Source organism: Sitodiplosis mosellana, unplaced genomic scaffold (genome assembly GCF_009176505.1).
Source record: "Sitodiplosis mosellana isolate CC-2019 unplaced genomic scaffold, AAFC_SMos_1.0 Smas_scaffold_6197, whole genome shotgun sequence".
Classification (NCBI taxonomy): domain Eukaryota; kingdom Metazoa; phylum Arthropoda; class Insecta; order Diptera; family Cecidomyiidae; genus Sitodiplosis; species Sitodiplosis mosellana.
This window is the reverse complement of record NW_022601438.1, coordinates 7285006-7308048: the sequence shown is the minus strand read 5'-3', so window position 1 is coordinate 7308048 and position 23043 is coordinate 7285006. Positions and strand designations below refer to the sequence as shown.

At 38.8% G+C, this 23043-nt stretch overlaps 1 protein-coding gene across 9 annotated transcripts in view; it reads left to right on the top strand.

Annotated features, from left to right (window-relative positions):
- Positions 1-23043, top strand: part of LOC129577665 (CUGBP Elav-like family member 2) — a 75872-nt gene that overhangs the window by 16912 nt on the left and 35917 nt on the right. For 7 of the 9 annotated variants that reach the window (XM_055465093.1, XM_055465097.1, XM_055465092.1 and 4 more), the window contains exons 3-6: positions 12136-12200; positions 12453-12683; positions 15544-15626; positions 19952-20000. In XM_055465093.1, the coding sequence (XP_055321068.1) occupies positions 12136-12200; positions 12453-12683; positions 15544-15626; positions 19952-20000 (428 nt within the window). Of the gene's footprint in view, positions 1-2237; positions 2949-12135; positions 12201-12452; positions 12684-15543; positions 15627-19951; positions 20001-23043 lie in introns of those variants that run through there. The other 2 variants (XM_055465100.1, XM_055465099.1) reach the window with 2 other exon arrangements.

Here is a 23043-nt window from a genome sequence, read left to right as displayed (position 1 = left end):
GATTCGTAACGATTACGTCGGCAGAAAAAAATATCGGAGAAACGATTGCAGCCCACGGTAAAATAGCCAGATAAAAACAGCACAAGTATATTTATATTCGCAGTGTATTGATATGTGCGCTCAACTAATAAATATTGCATGGTTCTCATAACACACACACTTACACACAAATATACTCGCACACACAGGGTACACACCAACCAACCAACCAAAAAAAGAACAGAACAGAACAGAACACACCAAAGCACCCAGATATAAAATGATGTCGATGAATAAGAGTGAGGAAAAACGCCAGATTCAGCCTTTTTACCGAGCGCCGTGTGCGTTCATGTGCTTTAGCACAGGCTCTTTGAATAGAGCAACATCAGCTCGTATCATTTACCTTCATGTTGTTTTTTTTTCATGCTTACTCATACAAAAGAATCGCTTTGCTCTGCTCAGCTCGGCTCAGCACTCTTTCTCTCGGTGGATGTGTGTTTATCGTAAAATTGCGGCCTCGCTAAATTTAGGGAGTTTATTTTCTCTCTGTGTGTGCTGTGAACAGTGCGCTCAGTTGTGCGTGTTCGTTTGATAATTTCAACATAATTGCCGATTAAATTTTATTCGATGAATGTTGTAGAAAAGTCGGAAGTGCAAGGCAACGCAGTTTACGACGTGTCGTCGATTTTTATATTTGCTTCATTTTGTTATGGCACTGAGCCGTGACTTTAATGTTTGTCGGGCTTGTGGTTTTCCAACCAGCACTTCGGCATAGTTTCCTCGATCCTCTTTTTATTCGCTTTTGCACTTTTTCGTTTGTCATTATACGTATTTTTTTGTTTCACCCGATTTGCTGATGCTGGCCTGCTCTCGAGAACGAAAGCGTAGCACAAGTGAATCCGTTCAACACATCGGTCTTCGGGTATAGTGTGTGCGAGCAAGAGAATGAGACAGAGAATGAACAAAACGGGAATATGAATAATGGAAAAAAAAACCATACACACAAACACACACCAGCAGCAGCGGCAGTCGAGTTGTAATTCGTGGGCTCGTGCTCGCATTCAGCATCATCACTGTATGCTGGCACCTCAACCACTTTTATCAACACACTAACTGCCCGAACTAACCCGAAATACAAAATAAATTTGCTGCTTTTTACGAGTATTTAGCCTTTTTTATATGCAGTGTCAGTAGCGTTGAGTGAACAAGCAAAAATGTGCATAACGGTAGATGCCAACCAAACAAAATTAACTCATAGACACACATACAGCAGGAGAGAGTGAGCGAAAGAGCGAGAGAGTGAGTGCGCTAGTGTGTACTGCACAGCACAGCAGAAACGAATGAAACAAACAGTAACCAGAGCTCCCGAAAAAAGATAAAACACATGAAAAAAAAAGATGAATTTTAAATCGGATAAAAAAGAACCCTCCATTTCATGCATACACACACAAAAACTATGTATTACCAAATGAAATTATGGCTTGAGTGCGATTAATCAATTCAACTCAGTGCATCTCGCCCACAATGGTGTCGCATGAACATTGAATTTTTGTTGCTTTTGTTAACAGCTTCACACATACACACCGACACACATTTACATACACACAAAACCCATACACAGGAATACCAATTTTTGCCCAAGATAATTGACACTTACACTCGACGCGTCGTACGCTCTGTGTGTTGTCCATTCGATAGGAGATCAAAAAAAAAGAACGCCCGAATGTGTCTTGTTGTTGTACATGTGGAAAAACTATCGAATTAGAATGAAATGCACTAAAATAACATTGATTGGGCATTGTGTTTTCAAACACAATTCTAGCGTCTTTTTCTTCCTCGTGTCCACACACACACACACACTCTCTCCCTCTCTCACTCGCACTTACTTTGTAATATTGGCGTAGTTTTATTTTCGGCTTTATTCCTTCATTCGTCTCGATTCGCAATCGTTTGATTCCTCCGTTTTCATTTTCATTCTCATTCTAATGTGAATTTCGACTCTCTTATTACCGTGCGCTATCGGTGGCCGGTGCTAACTTTACCGTTTGCACCACCGATTCGATTCATTCTCATTGAAATGTGTTTTTTTCTTCTTCTTCGTTTGTGTTGTTGTTAGTCTGGACTCTTGCTCAATCACCCATTGTCACTCTCTCTCTCTTTCTCTCTTTCTTGTTCACTGTACATCACGAGCGTGTGTTCCTTATCTGTGGCATTTATTGCTGCAAACTCATTGCCAAAATGTATATATTGGCTGCAGTATGATTTCAATACGACAGAGAGCCACACTGTTTGGGCATTGCGCGCACACACACACAAACAACTCGACCAAATCGAATTCAATGGAAACGAACCGAAATAAATGATTACCGTTTTGTCGATTTATCTGTGAGAGAGCGAGAGTATGGCCGCTTACAAAAACCGCATACACACAGGTTTTGCAAAACGGCTCATCCATGGTGTGCATTGTTGTCACATTATTCCATTTTTTGAACTCATCGAGTTAACATCGATTTCGTAACAACAGAAAAAAAAACAGAGATTTTATCCAAGTGTGTTATTGTGCGGTCTTGGTCTTACATTTTTCTTGTACTATTTTTTTTTCCTTGGTGTTCTATCATTTATAACCATTGGCCCGTTTCGTTGTTCTTTACATTTTCATTTTATTTTTTTTCCTTTTTGCTCCGCGTATTTTATTTGTTGTTTGTTTCGCGAGTGATTTGAATATTGTATTCACGCGGAATTGCACGTGTGGAGTGGCGCACGGACGAGCTCGAACACATTTACTCTCCCATTCACTGTTGCTCGCAATCAAGCGCATTTTTCATTTTCGTTTGTTTGCCATTAAACATGTTGCCGTACGCTGACAACTCGTATCAACTGGAACGCATTTCCATTTGCGATGAAAAATCGCTGGCAATGTGGGACTATTACAACGGAATTGCAAATAAATACGATTTATTCGGTAACCTGTAAGTATCGTTTGCCATTCATTTCTTGTCTTCTTGTTCTCTCCAGTACTCGTTTTTCACGCGCGCACCTAAAAGTGAAGCAAAGCAGAGTAAGAAGCAACAAATACAACAAAAAATATCGCAAAGAAATTGAATATCGCAAAGATTTCCTTTCATCGATTATGTGCCCGACAACACAGAGAGTCGTTGTGTGCGATTCTGATTGGTCGTAGACGCACACACAAAAGGCCCATTCCATATTTATTTATTTTTTTTCTTGGAATTGGAATAGCGCGTACCATTATTTTGCTCTCAGGAGTAGAACTGAGAAAAGAGACGATCAGCAAAGAGAGAAAAGAGAGAGAGAGAGAGAAAAGAGAGAGAGAGAGAGAGAGAGAGAGAGAGAGAGAGAGAGTACATTTAGCTTCTAACAATTATTAATCATTCGATGGGTGTACATGTGTTTTACGGTGGCAAAAAACTTGATGTGCCTTTGCCTGCCATCGCCGCTTGCTTCGTTCGTTCCATGTGCTCGGGCGGCAAATGCATTTTATTACATTTCGTCCATATAGATTCGTTTTTTGTAGTGTGTCTGTGTGCTCGCTATTCGCTGGCATTTTTTTGTATTCTGTCGTCTATGCATTCAATATCTCTCTCATCGTTGCGAATAGAGAAGCCCAGATGCACAATCATCCACTCATACAGGGAGAGGGAGGAGCATTCATTCACTTTTTCGCTCTCTCGAGCGAACAATTTCATCGAATAGAGAAAAAGAATTTAATCTATTAAAAGCAGCCGCTATGAAATGGACCTCGATTGCATGCAAACAACAACAAAATATCATATTTGTATCAAGTGATACCTAGAAAATAAGCGAAAGGGACAAAATAATAAGGCAAAAATAGAGCGTTCAAGACGACGAAATGGGAAGAAAAGGCAAAGAAATGTTCAATTATTTTATTTTTTTTTCTATATGGTTGAGTTTTTCTTCTTTCTTTCGCGTTGCTCCTTTCGTTGCTCGCATTCTGTATAAGTCTTCGCATAGACATTTTTTTCTACGGATTCTTGTTCATCGTTTGCAATGTGTACGGTTGCTCGATCGCAATGGAGCTACTGCTGCCGTCGTTGCTGCTGCTGCTGCTAGCTTTTCGCTATTATTTCGTTCATTCTAGTGTTTTTTTTCATCATCTATTTGTTCATCTTTTTTCCAGCAACTTTTTTTCTTCATTCTTTATTTTCTAAATCTATTCTTCCCGCTCTACCGATTTTACATATATTTTCAGTACGTTACGTTTACTTCAGTTGTTGTTGCTGCTGCCGCTGCGATTTTTTTTCCACTCGGTGTTCCACTCTCTTTTCGGTTGTATCGCTCTCTTTCTTTCTCTCTGTGTGTATGTGTTTGTGCGAGCGCGTTGTTCTTATTTTTTTGTTCTTGTTCGTGTTCATTTGTGTTTTCGTGAAGTATGGGGAGAGTTCCCCATATCACTTTTGGCCTGGCGCTTCATTCGTGTGCAAAATACAACGAATATCTTTCTATTTTATGCACACGGCTTCCATCTATATTCCCATCTATGATATTTCTTATGGAAAAGTTTTTTTTGCCGTGCTCTTATTCTCCTTCACATCGTTGTCGTCGTCGTCGTCGTCGTCGTCGTCTTTTTTTCCCGTCGTTGGTGTACTTTATTGTTTGGCTTGCCCTTTGAACGACACAACGATATAACGTTAACCATACGCCATCCATACGCAATCTAAAAGTATTGCATTGTCTTTTGTGTGTTGTTGTCGTTGTCATTTCATCACAACAATTACTAGGGTGGCTCTCTGGTTCGTTCGGTTCAGTTCCGTTCCATTCCGTTCGTTCGCTCAAATTCATTCCCATTTTTTATGTGTTTTCGCAATTTTGCTCATACCAAAAATATTCCATTCCATTGCTGTAACTCTCGGAGTTTCTATATTTTCATCTAATATTTTTCATTTTCAATTTTTCCTGTGCGAGACCGCACACACACACACACATGGCAACGAACACCTCTGGACGGTTTCGAGAAGAAAATGATTTTCGGTCGTGCGAGAAATACGCGCCAAATTTCCATCATAAAAATCGTTCTTTTCACTGGTTTGTTGCTGTTCTTTTTTTTTATCTGTCTTTTGCTATTCAACGGGTCGGTATCTTTATTTTCGATTCGCTCAACACAGAGCAAATTTTCTGCGACGGTCTATGCGCACCGGATTGTGCGAAAATGGAATGACGGACAAATTGAAGGTTTGAGGGGAGCATAATTGGGAAAATTGTCGTTAAATCACTCGGTCTTTTGCGTCACCGAAAATGATCGATTGTATTATCGTCTTGGGAATTTTCTTTGACCTAGCTGATTGCCGGTGATTATGCCTTCTGAATGCCTTTTGAATCAATGTTGCGTTCATCGCGGGAGAGAAACATACGCACACAACACAACATAATAACGCCAAAATGTTGCAAGCTGTTGGCGTCTAAACAGAAGAAAAAACACCGAAAATCACCTCGTTTTGTATGCAAAAACCGGGTATGCCACCGCGCACTAGAATCAGAAAAAAAAATGAGAGCGATCTCTTCTCTTCGCTTTATTCACATAAATTTTTGTTGTTGTTTTTGTAGCACTTTCTGTCCCAACGCCATCGTTATGATTTAATTTTATAAATGGCAAAATTATGCGCTACAAAACAATCACCATGAAAATTATAGCGCACGATGGCACATCTCGTGCGACAATTATTCCAGTTTTATTTGTTTGATTATTAAAATCGTGGCCATTGCCATATCAGTGGGGCCTCGGCTCACACTTTCGAGACTAGAAAGCAAGCGAGATAGAGAGAAATATAGAGTCAGATAGAGTCAGTATTTTGTGAATATGCGAATGGAGCGTGCCGGGGCCGAGGGGCCGTTTATTGTTGTCATTGTTCAAAAGGGAGCTGCAACCCACGAATGAGACAGCGAGAGCAAGAGAGAGGGAGAGCGCATTTTTGAAAGTGGCAGATCGTAAACGTATAAATTAGGAGCATAATTGCTGTATGGAATCGGTTTTTTATGCGAATCCGCTAGTAATGGCAAAAAATGCATGATGATTTTGGAGTGCGTGCCTTTATGTTAATATTGGTCCGTACGGTTAAAATGTTTGCACATGTGTCGAATGATGATTGCTACCATAAATATTACACCATTTTTTTTCTTCCTTTCTTGGTTATTACTCGATGCACCATAAAAATCATGGCTGTATCGTTATCACCCGTAGAATATACAGTGAGTGAGCGAGCAAGCAAACGAACGAATGAAAGAGAGAAAGAATGAAAGAAATAAGGACACACAGAGCGAAAGAGAAAACGGCAGCAAGATCCAGAAAGATACAAATACTCTATATCGCACTCCGGATTCGACTTGTTCCACCTTTTTACGCTTCATGTATGCGAAGGTGGATGCGGTTGAACTATAAAAAATGTCATCATCATCAAGATTATATACATATTCCTCTCGTTTACTTCTCTTATTATTTTTTTTTACTTTACTTTACTTTTATTCTTATTTTCCTCTGCAATCTCACTCTCTTTCGCCACATGGAGCACGCAGTGCGGAGCACACGTACAAATAGATTTTGTTCATTCTTTTCTGCTGCTGTTGCTGCTTCGGTGTGTGTGTGTGTTTTTTATTCTCGACTCGTAAAGGAAACTCACAGGCCATATATGTATGCGTTTTCTTGTATGCATTGCCCTTATAGACGCGCGCGCAAAAATTCGCTTTTCCCATTCGCATTTTGCTGATTTGCCACCGAGAGAGACGAGAGAGAGAGAGAAATTTTCGCAATTTGAACGCTGTAAAATACATCGATGTGTTGTGCAAGCCCTCAGCGTACGGACATTTTGATGAATAGAAGAAATCGTATTTGAAACACAAGAGGAAGAGTGAATGAAAAAAAAATCCGAAGAAAATATGCGCTTGAGATTGAGAGGTTGACAATGGAGAACCATTCGGTTACACGTCTTTGTAATATATGAGTGAAACGCTGCCACTCCACTGCACTCTCTATCTTTCTCTTGCACGCAATCTCGTTGTCGTTTTTTTTTTCTTTCTCTCTTTGCCTCTCATACTTGCTTTCTCATTCCCGTTTACCGTCGCGCGTCGTTCACTTGTTGTTGTTTTTCATTCGGCTTGAGTTTTTTTTCTTCTCCAGTACCACACCACGATATATGTGTGTGCTGTGTGCTCTCTGTTGCTTTTCAGCGTTATTTCGTGGTGTGTCGCGCGCGCCATCACGGTGTGAGAGTCAATGTGAATCTCACCAACATTAAATCTGTCGTGATAACAGATTACGTTGTGCATATTGCATGGCGTTGGCTCGGTTGGCAATCATGCTCATAGCCAAAAACTTGACTCGCTCCCAGAAAAAATCTCGCTCTGCCGACAACGACGACGACGACGACGACGACGACGACGACGACGACGACGATGATTCGAATACAAAACACACATGAAAAAAAAAACGTAAAATCGCGAACTCAAACACATGCCATTTGTTGGGTTCGATCAGGCACGCACACGCTACTAACAACGGTGAGCGACAAAAAGGAACGAGCAAAACTTCTATCGTTTTTTTTTTCTTCTGCTGTTTTGCTTGTTCCCTCACAATCTTCGATTATAATGCATCTAATACGATGAATATTGATAAATTTTTACCGTTAAACCCCACACGCACATATGCACGAACACGTACAACGTTCACAATTCATAAATATTTCGCATACGTAACCATAAACGTGAATCCTCCTCCATCGTGTGTGTGTGTGTGTGCTCTTTTTTCGGGGGGAGCCGAACCAAGTGAATAAAGAGTACAAGCAGCTAGGCAGCCAGCAAAACATCAAATAAAAAAAAATCTAAAGGGAAGAGAATAGAAAAGAAAGGAAAGAAAGCACGGCAACAACAAGAGCAGCCACCGCGGCAGCAACTCAAGCTGAAACAGTAGAGCACATACACACACATCTACAATGTGACACAATGTAAATAAGCTGAAGATCTCAAACGGATATCCGCTTATTGTCAGCCTCTCGAAAAATTCCTTTCAACGTGCTTGTGCTTCTTCATCATTTTTTGTTGCTGTTATTCGGGGTGTTGTGTTCCTTTTGCCACGACGATATGTTTTTTTTTGTTTGCCTATCGAAGGTTTACACCGGGGTTACAAAAACACACACATATAGACAATATAACTACGTCAGCATGGTGAAAGGAGAGAAAAAAAGAACAAAACAATAAAAAAAAAACGAACGAGAGAAATTTTGAATTGTGCGGCTGATAAATAAAAATTGTACACAAGAATTATGAAAGCACTTTATTGTTTTTTTTTGTCATCGTCGTCGTAGTCGTTGTTGTTGTTGTTGTTGTTATCGTTGTCGTCTCTCTGCTGGTTTTGCGTGTGAGAGTGGTATTGCATTGCTTTAGAGGGCATTGTTGTGTGTCTGTGAGTATTTGTCTATTGCTCGGAGCCGCAACACTGATTCAAATGGAAAGCCATGCATGCATATTGAAGCTTTTGACGGTGATTTTCATTTATCCCTTTTTTTCCATTACGCGACATTGTCGCTTGCTATTTGTAATGCTCCATCAAAACAATCGCAATTCACGCGCCAATAAATGACAATAAACAAAAACCGACGACAAGGATTTTCTAAAAACCATAAGAGCGAACGCACCCAGAGAGTATTTTGTGTATGCCTACAGTGTAATTAATTATGGTGGCAAATAATATTTGCACGACGACGATGACGACAACGACAACGATAACGACGATGGCAACAGCATTGCTGCTGCTGATGATGATTTTGATGTGAAGGAGGATGAGTAGTAGGAGGAGGATGATGAAGATGGTAAAAGTGTTTGAATGCGCCCTTTGACAGCGCACGCATTCGAGGAGAATGTGATGAATGGGTAATGTGTGTCGCCAAATAATGAAAAATAAAACATATTCAAATTCAAATTGCATTCATTACAGTTGCCCATCCTTCTTCCCAGTGTGTGTGTGTGTGTGTGTGTTTTGTTTTCGGCATTTGTCCCATTACACAAACAAAGTTCGGCACTGTTTCGGTCTCTGCTGTATGTCTCGGTCTCTTCCGCCGATATGTTCGCAGTTTGACCACTGTTATTGCGAACTGTGACCACGAATACATATACATTATTCGAGTGCAATTTTAATGTGTGTGTGTGTGTGTTTTTTTTGCTTTTCATACGTTGGTTTGCAATGTGTCCATTGTCCGGGAGGGTTGAACGGACGAGTGAATTGGCACGCACTAAACAAACATTGGCGGTGGTATTTCTCTTTCTGGCACGTTTTCGCCACGGCGTCACCTGCCATTGAATTTGTTTTTGTGAACTGGCCTAGCATTGTTGTTGGCATTTCCACCACCGCCGCCGCCGTCGCTACTGCTACCACCACTGCTGTTTCTGCTAGTGTCCAGCTATATTTTTTTTCGTGAATAATGAAAGGTGAATAAATGGTATTCAACATGCATCTATCGGGGTGGCCCAGCCACATAAAACGATTTTGAAAAACAAGTTGAATAAAACCTAACCACACCACACCAATCAGCGTGAACAGAAATGAGCGTCGGCAGGCAGCATCCAACATCAAGCAGTTAACACACATATTTGCTCTGTTCTCATTCACAACAAAAAAGCAACACAGGCTAACCGCCACCGATGATGCTGATGATGATGATGACGACAAGAACAAAAACTGTGATTGATAAAAGTTCACCCAAGCTCAGTCGAGTTGCTCGCTCGCTCACTTCACATTTCATACGTCGCACCAAATTCAACAATATGTACGCTCTTGCTCGCCGAAAGCAAGCCATGCATGTGAGAAAACCGTTCGACTTCTGTTAAGCCCAATAAAAATAAAAGTCAATCACTTATCGTCTATCAAACTTTATTTTTGCGAAACAAAACAAAACAACAAGATATCATTGTGGTTCGAGTTCGCCTTTGTCATCGTTATTTTTTTTATATGCTTGCTATGTCTCGCTCGCTCGCTCCTGCTCCCTATCTATTCTCGGTGCAGCATTTTCGAACTATACGCTTTTATCATTTTATCAATGTCGTGCATGTGCCTTTTTTTCCTGTCCTCTGGCACCTCTGACGCTTGTCTTGATGATGTTGCTTCTGCTGCTGCTGCTCTGCTTCACTCTCATTCTCTTATGCTATCACACTATTTTGCCGCTGTTGATTTTTTTTTCGTTATTGTTGTTGCTTTTTTCGGATCGAGACAAATTTTATGGACATCGTTTTATGTACACATCATGTACGATAGCGCCCATTCTCAAGCACACACAAAACTTTTGTTAAAAATGTCTAATTTTTCTTCTGCTTTTTTTTTATTATCAGCATGATGATCGCTTCTTTTTCCTCTTTTTTTACTGTTCTTTTCGCATCTTTTTTTCCTGTTCCATTATTGTTCTTGTTTTTTTGTTGTTGTTACTGTTACTGCTGTATGATTCTCTCCCTCTTTACTTTGTATTCGCTGAGTTTTTATTTCATCTTCTTCTTTTTGGCCGTTTGATACTGCGTTTCGTTGAGGAGCCTTGAGATGGGTAGAGTTTTGTATACACAGCACACACACATATATATATATATATACATCTAATATACCTGGATGAAATTGCGCTTATATTTACTTTGAAACTTTGCGAAAACTTTGCATGAAGCGGTTGAGGAAGGAGGGTGTAAGAAAGTAAACGAGCGCCAAACCATTTTCGGTGAGATTGAGATGGTTTCACGCGCGCGAGAAAGCAACCGAACGACCGAAAATAGAGTGGGATATATAAATATATATATATATATATATATATGCGAAGAAGTGAAAAAGAGAGAGATTGGGGTGGGGGCGGCCAGATGGAAATAAAACGAAATCATAGTTGAATTTATGTACTGCCATTTGTATCATCTCACGTAAACTGTGAAATTCAGTTTCGGGCCGTCGACCGCTACTCCACCCAACCCCAACCATTGACCGCTTCAACTCGCATGGAATTAATGATGCAAAAGTATATTACATGCTATCTATTTGTTGCTAAAACTATCAAATCATCAGTCATTCGTCGAATGAGCACATTTTATGATAAATGGAACCAAATGATACGACAGGCACAAAGCAAATTGAGCGCATGTGTGTATTGAAGCGAAAATGTGTACATGTGAGTGTATGTATGAGTGTGAGTATGGTTTTTCCGTTGGCTTTTTGCTTTAAACCGTTTTTACGGCCGCAGGATAAAAAAAAAACTTTTCGTGGTCGCCTGATTATGATGATACAATAATTCACAGTGCACGTTCTTAATCGGGGCTCGTTTAAAACAAAAACAACAGCATCACATCGTGCGCGCTACGAGAGATGTGAAGAGAAGGACAACCGAACAAAAAAAAAACACATATAGTCAGGGACACAAATGGACGGAAAAATACATAAAACTAATGAAGAGGCTGTTACAGTATCGTAATTTTGCTGTTCATCGTCGCCATTGCCACTGTTTCCAAAGGCCAGCGTGATGTGTGTCTGAGAGCAAGTTGACCGTGCGTGTTTCGCACATTCACGGAAGTTCTGAACATTGAATTGGCCACAACGATTATTTGTATCTCATTTCTATTCCCGTTCAGTACGAAAAACTTTCATTCATATTTTCTTATCGCAATATTCCAGTTATTTTTGAATTTTCTCTTGCTTTCTCTTGTTCTCACTCTCTATCGCGCTGCTCCATTTTTGGCTTCATTCGACTGGATGGGTCTTAATTCCGTAAGTAATGGCTCGACGAATGCGAAACAATGCTCAAAACAAATTAATTTTCCAAGAACAGTTTTTCTCCTCCCAGCCCTCTTCGAACAAGAATTAACCGAGAGAAGAAAAAAAAAATCGTAAATTCTCTCTGCCATCGAAACCACAAAATGCCATAAACTTGGAAGGTTAAATCTCGCGAATGAATACGACTTTTTCACTCTCTACCTATTTTATATACACCTGGATATATAGACTTTTGAGCTTCACTTAAATTCCAAATATTCGTTGTTCTCCCTTTCTCTCTCTCTGTTCAATTGAAATCTCGTTTCATTTTTTTCAATAAATCTGCGATAAAAAAAAACATTTTTATTAAAAAAATAAATTTCACCAATGTTTTCTCTCTTTTTCTCATACCATTTCAGGAACAACCACAACAGTTGTAGCACCAGTCCCACGATTAATATTAACAATGCCGTTTCTGCAGCCGGTAAAAAGAGCGCACAAATAATGGCGCATTTTGTAACAAAATTCTTTTCTCTTTTTATTTTCAATTTTTTTTTTCTTTTGCTTTTGCTTTTTATTCGATTCTTTTCGATATTGTTTCGAGAGAGAAAAAAAAAAACATTAAATATTTTGCAAAGCGTGATTTTGCAAATGGCATTTTTTTTTTCATTCAGTAAAATAAAGAAAAACATCGTTACAAAACGAAAATGATGAATCTTTTTTTTTGTGTTCACAGCCATCAACAACAATAACAATAACAATGTTTTGAATAACAATAACTTGAATGGTTCACCGGAAGGGCTGTGCGCGAATCGCTGCGAACAACCGGATCCTGACTTTATAAAAATGTTTGTTGGCCAGGTGCCGAAATCAATGGACGAGGATCAATTACGTGAAATGTTCGAGGAATTTGGTCGTGTGCATTCGATAAATGTACTACGGGACAAAGTAACTGGTGTCAGTAAAGGTAATTGGATTAGATCATTTTTTTCCTGGCTGTTTTTTTTTTAATTTCTTGTCACTTTTTTTTTGGCCGCGGTTTTTTTTCTCTTGCAATATTTACGTTTGAGATTTCTGTTTATTCTCTCTCTTTTCCAATTTCTCTTTAAACTCTAATCTTGTTTTTTTTCCTGTTCGGTTTCTAACACGAAATTGCATTTTTCTTGGCAATGATTCGCTCAGGGGTGGGCATTTCGAATTTGGCACCCAATTTTAATGTTCTGATAATAGTGTGCGATGATTTTCCATCGCATTCAATTGAGTAAATCCGGCGTAAATATTCAGGAGCGCGACGAGGACGACGACGACGACGGCGGCAACGACAACACAGCGACAAACGAACGATGCGCGTGCCAATTTTTCGTAATTTCACAACCACCAAATTCAATGTGCTTTTTCGTTGCTGTGTGATATTTTCACGCAACATTGGAATGTTGCCTTATGGCTCTCGCTCTTTGTCTCTTCCCCTCTTGCTTCTCTCGCTCTCGTCCATTCCAATTATTATCATTTTCAGCCGGAGAGAAGCAAAAATAGAAAAGAAGAAAAAAAATAAACGACACGAAATAAAAACGACTTGTGAATGGAATTTTTACTAACAAAGCTTCAAGTTAATTTGCTCGACTTTGATTCAATGAGGGATAGCACACAGACAAAACACGGCATTCCAAAGCGCGCTGTTGTTTGTTTGTTGCTGTTGCTGTTGCTGTGGCCGTGTCAGACAAAAAGGAACTGAATAAATCAACAGAAAATATTATCGAAATACCAGAATGGGCAACAATCTCAAATTACAATTAAATGAAAATTCCAGTTATTAATTTAACAATGGACATCAAAGTCAATAAGACAGATTCCATCGCTGGGGCGGTCGCTGGAAAATAAAATTCGATTGTCGAACGTATGTACGTGTATGGCCAAAATCATCGACGGCACACAAAATAAAATATTTTCATTTATAATAACAATGCGATCCATTAATTTATTGACCAATGGAATTTCATTAAATCATCTACCAAACTCATTTCGTTCGTCCGGTGGCTCGTTTGTTAACTCGCTCTCTCGCTCGCTCGCCCAACATTTCTAACATTTCGATCTCTCTTTCTAACATTTCGATCGGTTTTATTATGTTCGCAGTACTTTGTTAAGCGTGTAAACCGCACCGAGTTTTCACATTGTACAACGAGACGATGCGAATTACGATATGTACAAGAGTAAGAGTGTGTGTGTGTGTGTGTATGGTGTGAGCGAGCGGCACCGGGCTGAATTTGGAGAATGGGCAGCAGTCGAATATGTTTGCTGTTATCGATTTAAATCGAGTATATCCAACAACAAGCGATTGTTGCAGGTGTGATAGCAAATATTCGCTAACAACACAGAGTTTGAAAAAAAACAACAACAACAACAACAACAACTTCGTACACACCCTCATGTGTGCCTGATGGTCCATGTATATTTATCCAATAGATTTTTCCAGTTGAAATTCAAATGAATCGGAATCGAGCGTATTTAATAGAATGTACTCGTGGGTAGGTGTGTGTGTATGTGTGTGTTCTAGAACAAAAGTTGATGCGAGATTTTTAATAAACCATTTAAACATGTCGACGATTGTATGAGCGATTTGCAGCTACAAATCGTTCTTCATACTTACAATTCCCACACCGGCATGCTGATTTCATTTGGTAAAAGCAACTGCAGCTCTTCATCTCCTGCTAATACCGTCAACAACACCACCGCCACCACACACGAACATATTAATTTTCGACTAGTAATATTCTCGCAAATTTTACATTGTGCTGGTCAATTCAAGAGATTGAAATGAATTTACAATTTATGCTTGCATTTCTCATCCTACGATTCTATTACTCTTTTTTGTCTCTCTCTCTCTCTCTCTCTCTCTCTCTCTCTCTCTCTCTCCATTCCTCTTTCACATCAAAATCCAATTTCCATCCGGGGCGAAATTCAAAATAGTATATCGTAATAATAAAAAATGCGTCCAATCGCTCAATATTTTCCAATTATTTTATATATCCATATATATTTTCCATTGAATATTTACTCTTTCCATTTATTTTTCTCAGCTCTTTTTCACTCTCTCTCTCTCTCTCTCTCTCTCTATCTCTCGTCGCCTGTATATTCGATTTTCGCATTTTATATGCTGTTATAATTATGCATTTTATTTTATTTTTTTTTATTTATATCTCGTTCCGTATTTTGTAAAATATACGTATATACATATGATTATTTATTATTACATTTTATTTTATATATATTTATATATATATATATTATATATGTTTTTGGTGCGCGTATTACAACACATGGTCGGCATGGCTTCAAGTGCTCCGTTTTGCTTAGTTTATTTTTTGGCGGTTTGATATTGTTGATCATTTAAATCAAACGTCGAATAGGTTAATTGCATGAAAAATTAAAAACAAAATTCAAATACCAACGGGTTAAACATTTACAACGGGTTACACGCTCTTTCGTTTCTCTATTTCGCTCACATAATTCACAATATATTTTGCTTTGTATGGTGTATTTTTAGAATGCCATCCGAGCACTTGGAGCGCTGACGACTAATTTGATTTTATCTTTATGCCACTGGATTACATTCATATTATATAACATATGCATTGCATATTTTATTTGCGTATTGCATTTTATTTTATTATTTTTTAATTATGATATAGTGTTTTTTTTTAATTATCTCTATTGTATGTTGGTTTTTTGAACAGCAGAGAAAAAAAAACATATTGCATTTTGTTGAGTTTTTTTTTTCTTCCGCCAAATGAATCTTTTATATTGTATATGGCACGTTTATTTCATTATAGGGTGTTGTTTTGTGACGTTCTTTACTCGAAAGGCAGCTCTAAATGCACAAGATGCACTGCACAATGTTAAAACACTGGCCGGGGTAAGTATTATATAGCATCTCTATCTATCTATCTATATCTATATCTATCTATAAATATTTTTTTCTTCTCTTCGTATTTTCGTGGCGTTTTTTGTTGTTTTTCTTTTTTTTTTCCTTTCGACATCACAACATATATCTCTTCATTTCGTTATTATTTATTTGTTGTTTTTTTTTGGCGTCCTTTGACTAATCTTCGATCGTGACAAATAACTCCCATGATCAACATCGTGCACATAATCATTACCCATCCATGAATCAAGAGATAGTATATTTCTGTGTTTCGTATATGTATTGTGTTGGGAAATATATATGAAGAAAAAACAACAAGTGATGACACCAAGTGGCAAAAAGTGCCCCGACATGTGCTTATGTGGCAAAAAGTGAATTAAGAAACGGAACGAAAATATTGCGTGAAATCATGTGGTCGTGAAATGTGTGCGTATATGTGTGTGTGTGATGCTCATTTCGACTCTCAAGTTGTGAACAAATCTGTGTGTGTGTGTGTGTTTTTTTCATTCGTTGCTGTTTTTGTGTATTTGCTCTTATTCCAGTCACTTGTCCCTGGTACATTTGTGCCGCATAGCATAACAAACATCACAGTTAATTTACATGTGTAACATTTTCGGGACGAAATATTTGTATGCATGTGTGAATGTGTGCGCTTATGTGTGTGTATGTGCCCATTTATACGTTTATTATTCATTTGGTTTTCCAATGATGCCACACATTATTATGACGTAATTTATATGTCACATGGTTCTATGCGCTTAACTTTAATACAAATAGTTTATATTCTTTTGTCGGTCTCGCTTATTTCACAGCGGCTCTCTCTCTCTCTCTCTCTCTCTCTCTCTCTCTCTCTCTCACCCACACTCACTTTCGGTTCCACTTTCTGTGGCTCTTGTATCTCTCTATCTCGGTCGCACTCTGACTCAATTTCGATGTCGCTGCAGTTGTTGTGCTGGGAAGAAAAGAAAGTTTGACGGAAGTTGTTAGTCTCCACATCCGTTTTTCTCTATACACAATGAGATATGTATAAATAGTTTTCCATTTCTCAATACACTGTCTCTTCTATCCCTGTTTTCATTTCGCTCTATCTCGATGTCTTCATTCGTGACAGTGGATGTGTATGTGTGCGTGTGTTTGTGCATGTTTTTTGTTCATTTCGATTCAATTTACTTTTTTTTACTGGCATCATGTTGCTGCTACCACTGCTGCTCCTGCTGCTGTTGTTGCTGTTGTTGCTATTACATTTATTGTATCATCCTGTACGCTATTTTCTTTTTCATGCGTGCCACTCTTCCTTCCCCTGCTCCCTCTATCTCTCGCACACATATTTATATTTCATTTCGATCGTGCTCATATATAGAGTGACGCATGTTAAATGCTTCGAGCCTCGCAAAGTCTATTTTCATGTGTGTTTTTCGTCGTTGACTTTGAATGCGTGCACTAAGCCAGAACGACGACAGTAAATGGCATTTCAAATTTCTCAGCGTCACAATGACATTGTTGATGATGATGGCAACAACAACATTGCACATTTAATTTCAATTTAATTATTCGGGATTTTGTGCAAATGAAGAGTGAGAGAGAGTATGAGAGTGAGCTCTCCATCTGAGCCGAGACTTGATGATGGTGCAGCCCATGTGCGCGCCACAAAATTCTCAACATTGAATAGATAATACCAGAAGAGACAATTCAGAGAAGCAAAAGTAAGGAATTTACCCAGTGGTATTTGTGTGTGTGTGTGTGTGTACTTGAGTGTGTTGGTTTCAGAGGACAAATGCCGCATTCACTGCAAATCTGGCTGTCGGTTTTTTTCTCGGTTGTTTTTCTTCAGTTCGTTTCCTTTCTTTCTATCATTGTCATGTCTTTGGTATTGCACAGAGAAAAAGAAAGAAAGAGAATTCAAGCGCTGTGTGTGTGTGTTTTGCTATCCATTCCCATGCCTCTTACCATCCGTCGAGCGCCAAAATGAGAGCGATGGCGCGCACGTTGATATGGCATCTCACTTTATTCATTTCAATTCGAGCGATTTTCGCTTCTTCCCACAACACAATTTGGACATAAGGTAAAAGTTGAATTAAAAACGACGAATCAGCATTAATCTGTTCATTTTCCGTGTTTCTTTTCATACCTTACCGTATTCCCGGTGGCGTGCACTCATTCGACCCCACAGTGCCTCTGCTCTCTTTTTCGCACTCGCGCCGTTTCTATTCATCTGTCGCATTAACGATATCTCACTCTCTACCTCCCTACCTCCCTGCCCCCTCACTCGTTTTCTGACTCACTTACATTCACTGTAATGCGGTGCTTCTTGTGTTTTGAGAGGCTTACCATTCCGTTTGAACCAATTTTTTTTTTCTCCTAACGTTGTTGTTTTTCGCTCATTCTTTTCGTTCTTGGCTCTGTCTGTCTGTGTGTCTGTTTGCTTCATTCATTTATTTGCAAGTGGTGTTCGCGCGCGCTTTCGGTTCTCTAGTGACTTTGATGTACGAGAAAGTTTTATCATACGATCAACATAATTGAAACTGCACACCGTTTAAAATTCGCATAATTGCCATTACAAAAGGACGTGGCAGAGATGAGGAGATGGCGGGTAGGGCAACAAAAGGAGACTAAACAATCATCAAGACTTTGATATTTTCGACAAAGTTTTTGTTTGATTTTGTTGTATACTCGCGCAAAGAATGTGTACGCGCTTCATTCAGGAACAAGAAGCGCGAGAACGTTCACGTTTCTCGTTCACACACATAAGCCATACAAATGCCTTGCAATCAGCCATTTGAGAAGTTCATTTTCCAACAATTATTACTCCAATATGTAAACATAATTGTGCGACGCCATTTAATTCAATGCGGATCATTCGTTTACCTAACAAATTTTCCCCATCATAACCAAACCGAATTGGTTGGTTGTTCGACAGCACTTCTGCCTCTCTCTCTCTCTCTCTCTCTCTCTCTCTCTTCCTTGCTCCATTTCATTTTCCAGCGCACGACGCGGCCATACTCATTCAATCGATTGTACATCACCTCTCGTTGAGCACAAAGAAAGTACACGATACGTCGAAAACATGCGAAATATATTGACAGCATTTTTGTGACTTCGTCTCTTCTTTCATTCCTTTCATCGAGTCAGGTTTTCAAAAGCATGACAGATTTGTCCTCCTTTTTTTCTTTTTCTTTCTCCATTCACGCTATCGCTCTTTCCTCTTGTGACTGATGGACAAAAGTGAACGGAAATTAAACTAAATGCTATTTTGTTTTATGCATACATACTAGGAGAAAAAGAAAAAAAAGAACGGACTGCAAAGAGAAATGTACAAGAAAATCAAAAACATAAGAGTCAACTTGAAATTGAGTTCCGAAGCTCTTTTTTTTCTGCTTCGAAACGAAGGCACTCTTAAAAATAGATACTATCTATATTTTAGATCGCAATTTTCCGATAAGGAAAATATGTTTTATGACACTGTGCACACGCACACACACACATTTTCAAATGAGACGAAAGATGGTAAAAAAAAAAACAGAAATTGCTACTGCGAAACAAATTGCCGATTGATGTGCAGCTTGCTCGAGACGTAGGGAATTTCTCCTCTCATTTCTGATTTAGACCGTTCATTGAATACGCTTCACTCTCGTATTAATCAAAAAATGGCAAAATAATGGTGTAATTCCGTTGGGACGGTGCTATTGGTGCCTCTACTGCTGCTGCTGCTTGGGCGCGTTCAAGTGAAAACGCACCCCAAGACCCAACCAAGACAACATGACACAAACATTCCAACTTGTTTCAATTTTCTCGTTTTCTCTCTTTCGATCGCTGTCATTGTATCTATTGGGCGCAGCATCTCTCTGTCTATCTCTCGTATTGAATGGAAAATTGTGACGAAGAGAGGAAGAGAGAACGAGAGAGACGAAGAGATAGCTAGAGAGGATAGAGAGTGAGCAGCTGGAACCAAGAGACAGTCAAATCATTGGCGGCACTGCAAATGTTTAACAAAAGTCTTCGGGAAAACTTAATCGATCTCTTTAAACTGATATTGCATTTGTAGCATTTGTGTGATTTACTTTTCTTATTCTTCTTCTTTATCATTTTGTTTCTATTCGTTCGTGTACTTCTTTTTTTATTTCCTCCTCGCATTCGACTCTTCTCTCGATCAACTTCTTGCTCAGATTGTTTATTTGCTCCGTTCATCAATATCAATACTTGAAAAATAATTTACATTCCCTCTATACAGTTTTCGATTCCATTTTTTTTCTCAATCTCCATATCTTTTTTTTCTTCTTTTTCTATGTTCGTCGTTTACATCGTTTCTTCACTCGCAGATGCATCATCCGATTCAAATGAAGCCAGCCGATAGCGAAAACAGAAATGGTAAGTCTTTTTTTTTCTCTCTTTCAACTTTTCATTGAAACTTTGATTCCGTTTTTCCTGCAATTTAAATAAACCGAGAGAGTAAATTTGAATCTTTTTTCGCCTCCTCTGCTATACGGTAGTTCGTTCGTTCGATGCAAACGAGAGTTTCCAATACCCGACTACACTTTGATTATTTATCAGCTTGCTGTTGCTGTATTCGCGACGTATTGGAAGAAAAAATTTCCAACTTCAGCTGCATTACTATTTCGCGTGCATATTTCAACAGTCGCGAACGCGTTTCTCTCGTCTTTACATTATACAATATTTTTTTTCTTCTTTCATTCGACCACTTCTTCTTCTTCGTTTTCCCTTTATATTGTCTACTTTTTAACTCAATGCCGATGTGTAAGTTTGTGTGTTTATTTTTGCCGTAGACAATTGACATGTTGAAAAATTGGAACGGTTTGTTGTTGTTGTTTTTTTTTTCGTGTATTCTATAGCTGCACACGCTCGCTCGCATTGTGTATGTTCCATTGACGGAGCGAGAGAGAATCAAAAGTGTAACACCGCGTTTGCTTTTTTTTTTCTTTTTTTTTCTTCGTTTTGTTTGCCTCATATTTCACTCTTCAGTTATAATCCTCTTTGGCTGTTTCAACTTTTTTTGGCTGCTATTATTGTTGCCCTGTTTTCGTTTCGCACATCCACAACATGAATACACAAAAATATCTTTAAAAACATGAGAATGCGAGCTTTTTTGCCCCGGAATTTTCAATCTCACATTTTCTTTTCATATTTGATTCTTTGCCGAATGTGTGTGTGTGTGTATGTTGAAGGAATGAAATGAAATGAATGGGTAACATACGTATTTTGATGAAACTTTCTGTAAAGTTTAGCCAACTACATTTTTGGTTACTCTTGCTTTGTACCCAAAAGCCGCGTTTTACTGAAAACTTATTTCGAGCTAAATCAACCTCTGTGCCGCTGTATGTGCATTCCGAAATCCACAGCCACAGATTCGAAACGAAGCAGTCAGCCACTTGCCGCTTTTGCTCTTTCTCACTCTCTCACGCTTGCATACCATTTTCGATAGATTTTACTTCAAAACAGCCTGTCTGAACGTTTTCTCATTCTTTCGCCAAGCAAGCGAAGAAAAAAAAGTCTGATCTCTCGTCGCTGCTCATGTAGCAGCAGCAGCAGCAGCAAAAGCAGCATTTTAATCTTTTCGCAAAATTTTCATGAGAATTGAATTTTCGTAAATTTGCAAAAGGAGGCAACAAAAAAAACCGAAGAACCCCAAAAAATAAAGTTATTTTCTCGAACTCGTTCACTCTCACGCTTTCTCTCACAATGTATTTGCTTCTGTTTGTGTGTGTGTGTGTGTGTGTGCGCAGCATCTATCAAAGTGTGCGAGAATTTGCTATTGTTGTTGACGATGACGGTTCCACAACTGAATTCCCGGGTATTCGCCACTGTATGTTGTTTCTTCATCCGATTTTGAAATGTGTAAATATTATTTTGTGATTTATGTGTGATGATTTTGTAGAATAAATTTTCATTTTCTCCCTTCATCTTGTTGCATCACCGCACACACTTTCTCTCTCTCTCTCTCTCTGTGTGTGTGTGTGTCTCGCTCACACTCACTGGTTCGCTCACTCGAGCTGTGTGTATTAAGCTGCACATACAAAAACTCGAATCGATTTAAATTCGTTGTTGCTGTTGTTTGTTTGCCATATTATATTAATGGAAGGCGAAAAAAAGGCGGTTATCAGAACGCAATAAAAATGAAAACAACAACAAAAAAAAATCACGTATTTCGATCACTCAAATATCAGATCCTCTTTCGCTTGCTTGCGCTTTCATTGTATCTCTTGTTCCCTCTCTCTCTCTGTTATAACACCAACACACAAAATTTATGCACACACAAATAACTACGACGTATGAACAGTATTAATTTAATGATTTTCGACGGTATTTGTATCGTCTGCAGATAAAACTGTGAACATGCGAGCGAACAAGTGACCCAACTTTCGGTTCGGTTCAGTTTGATTTGGTTTCGTTCGCTTATTTGTATACATATTTGTTTGTTTATTATTTAATTTTTGTGAGAGATACTCTCTGCATTCTTTTTTTTTGTTATTCCTCGTCTCTGTTATTATTTTGGTCACTCGGTTAGTTTACTATATAGATATACATAGAGATGGCAGAGGGATGGCGGGGTGGGTTTGATTTTTCGTTTTACGGTCGATGGAATGCCAGAGAGTGACCATACCATACCAAACTACACTATGCCAAACCATGCATATTCAATATTCATAAATATTACGCGAAAAAGTTATACGATTCGTGGAGTATGCGAGTGAGAGAGGGAGTGCAAGAGCGTGAGTAGTCTATTGCAAATGTATCGGTTCCTGACGTTACAAAGAATGTATTGGCGAACTGCAATGGTTTTTATTCTTCGGCTCACTACGGCTCACTCGGTATGTGGCTTGAATTGTGTGTATGTGAGTTGTTTTTTCTTTCCTTTGCTGTGCTCTCTCTCTCTATCTCGCTCTCTCTCTCTCTCTCTCTTCAACGTTCGTATAAGTTTAATGTGTGTATATGCTAAAAAGTACCCACTTCCATCGACGCTGTCATGTCATGAATTATGCATTGAAAATTCGAACATTTTCCCAATAAATGAAAAATGTTGAAAACCATGCGAAAATCGAATACACGATATGTTTTTTCCATTCCATTCTCGTTAAAAAAAAGAAAGAGTCCGTGTATGTGTGTGTGTGTATGTTGTGGTGGTAGTTGAAGCAGTTCAGCCGCTTTCTTCAGTTCCGTAATCGTTATAGTGATATGGCTATTTTTATCGAGGGCTTTTGCCACATGCATTTTTCGCTTTACCAACGTCTTCAGTATCCCAACCACTCTTTTTTTCCCATCTTTTTTATGTGTCAAACAACAAAAGCAAAAAGGAACAAAAACGCACCAGAAAAATGAAAATACCAACGACAAATACACACACACACACACACACACACACACACACACACACACACACACACACACACACACA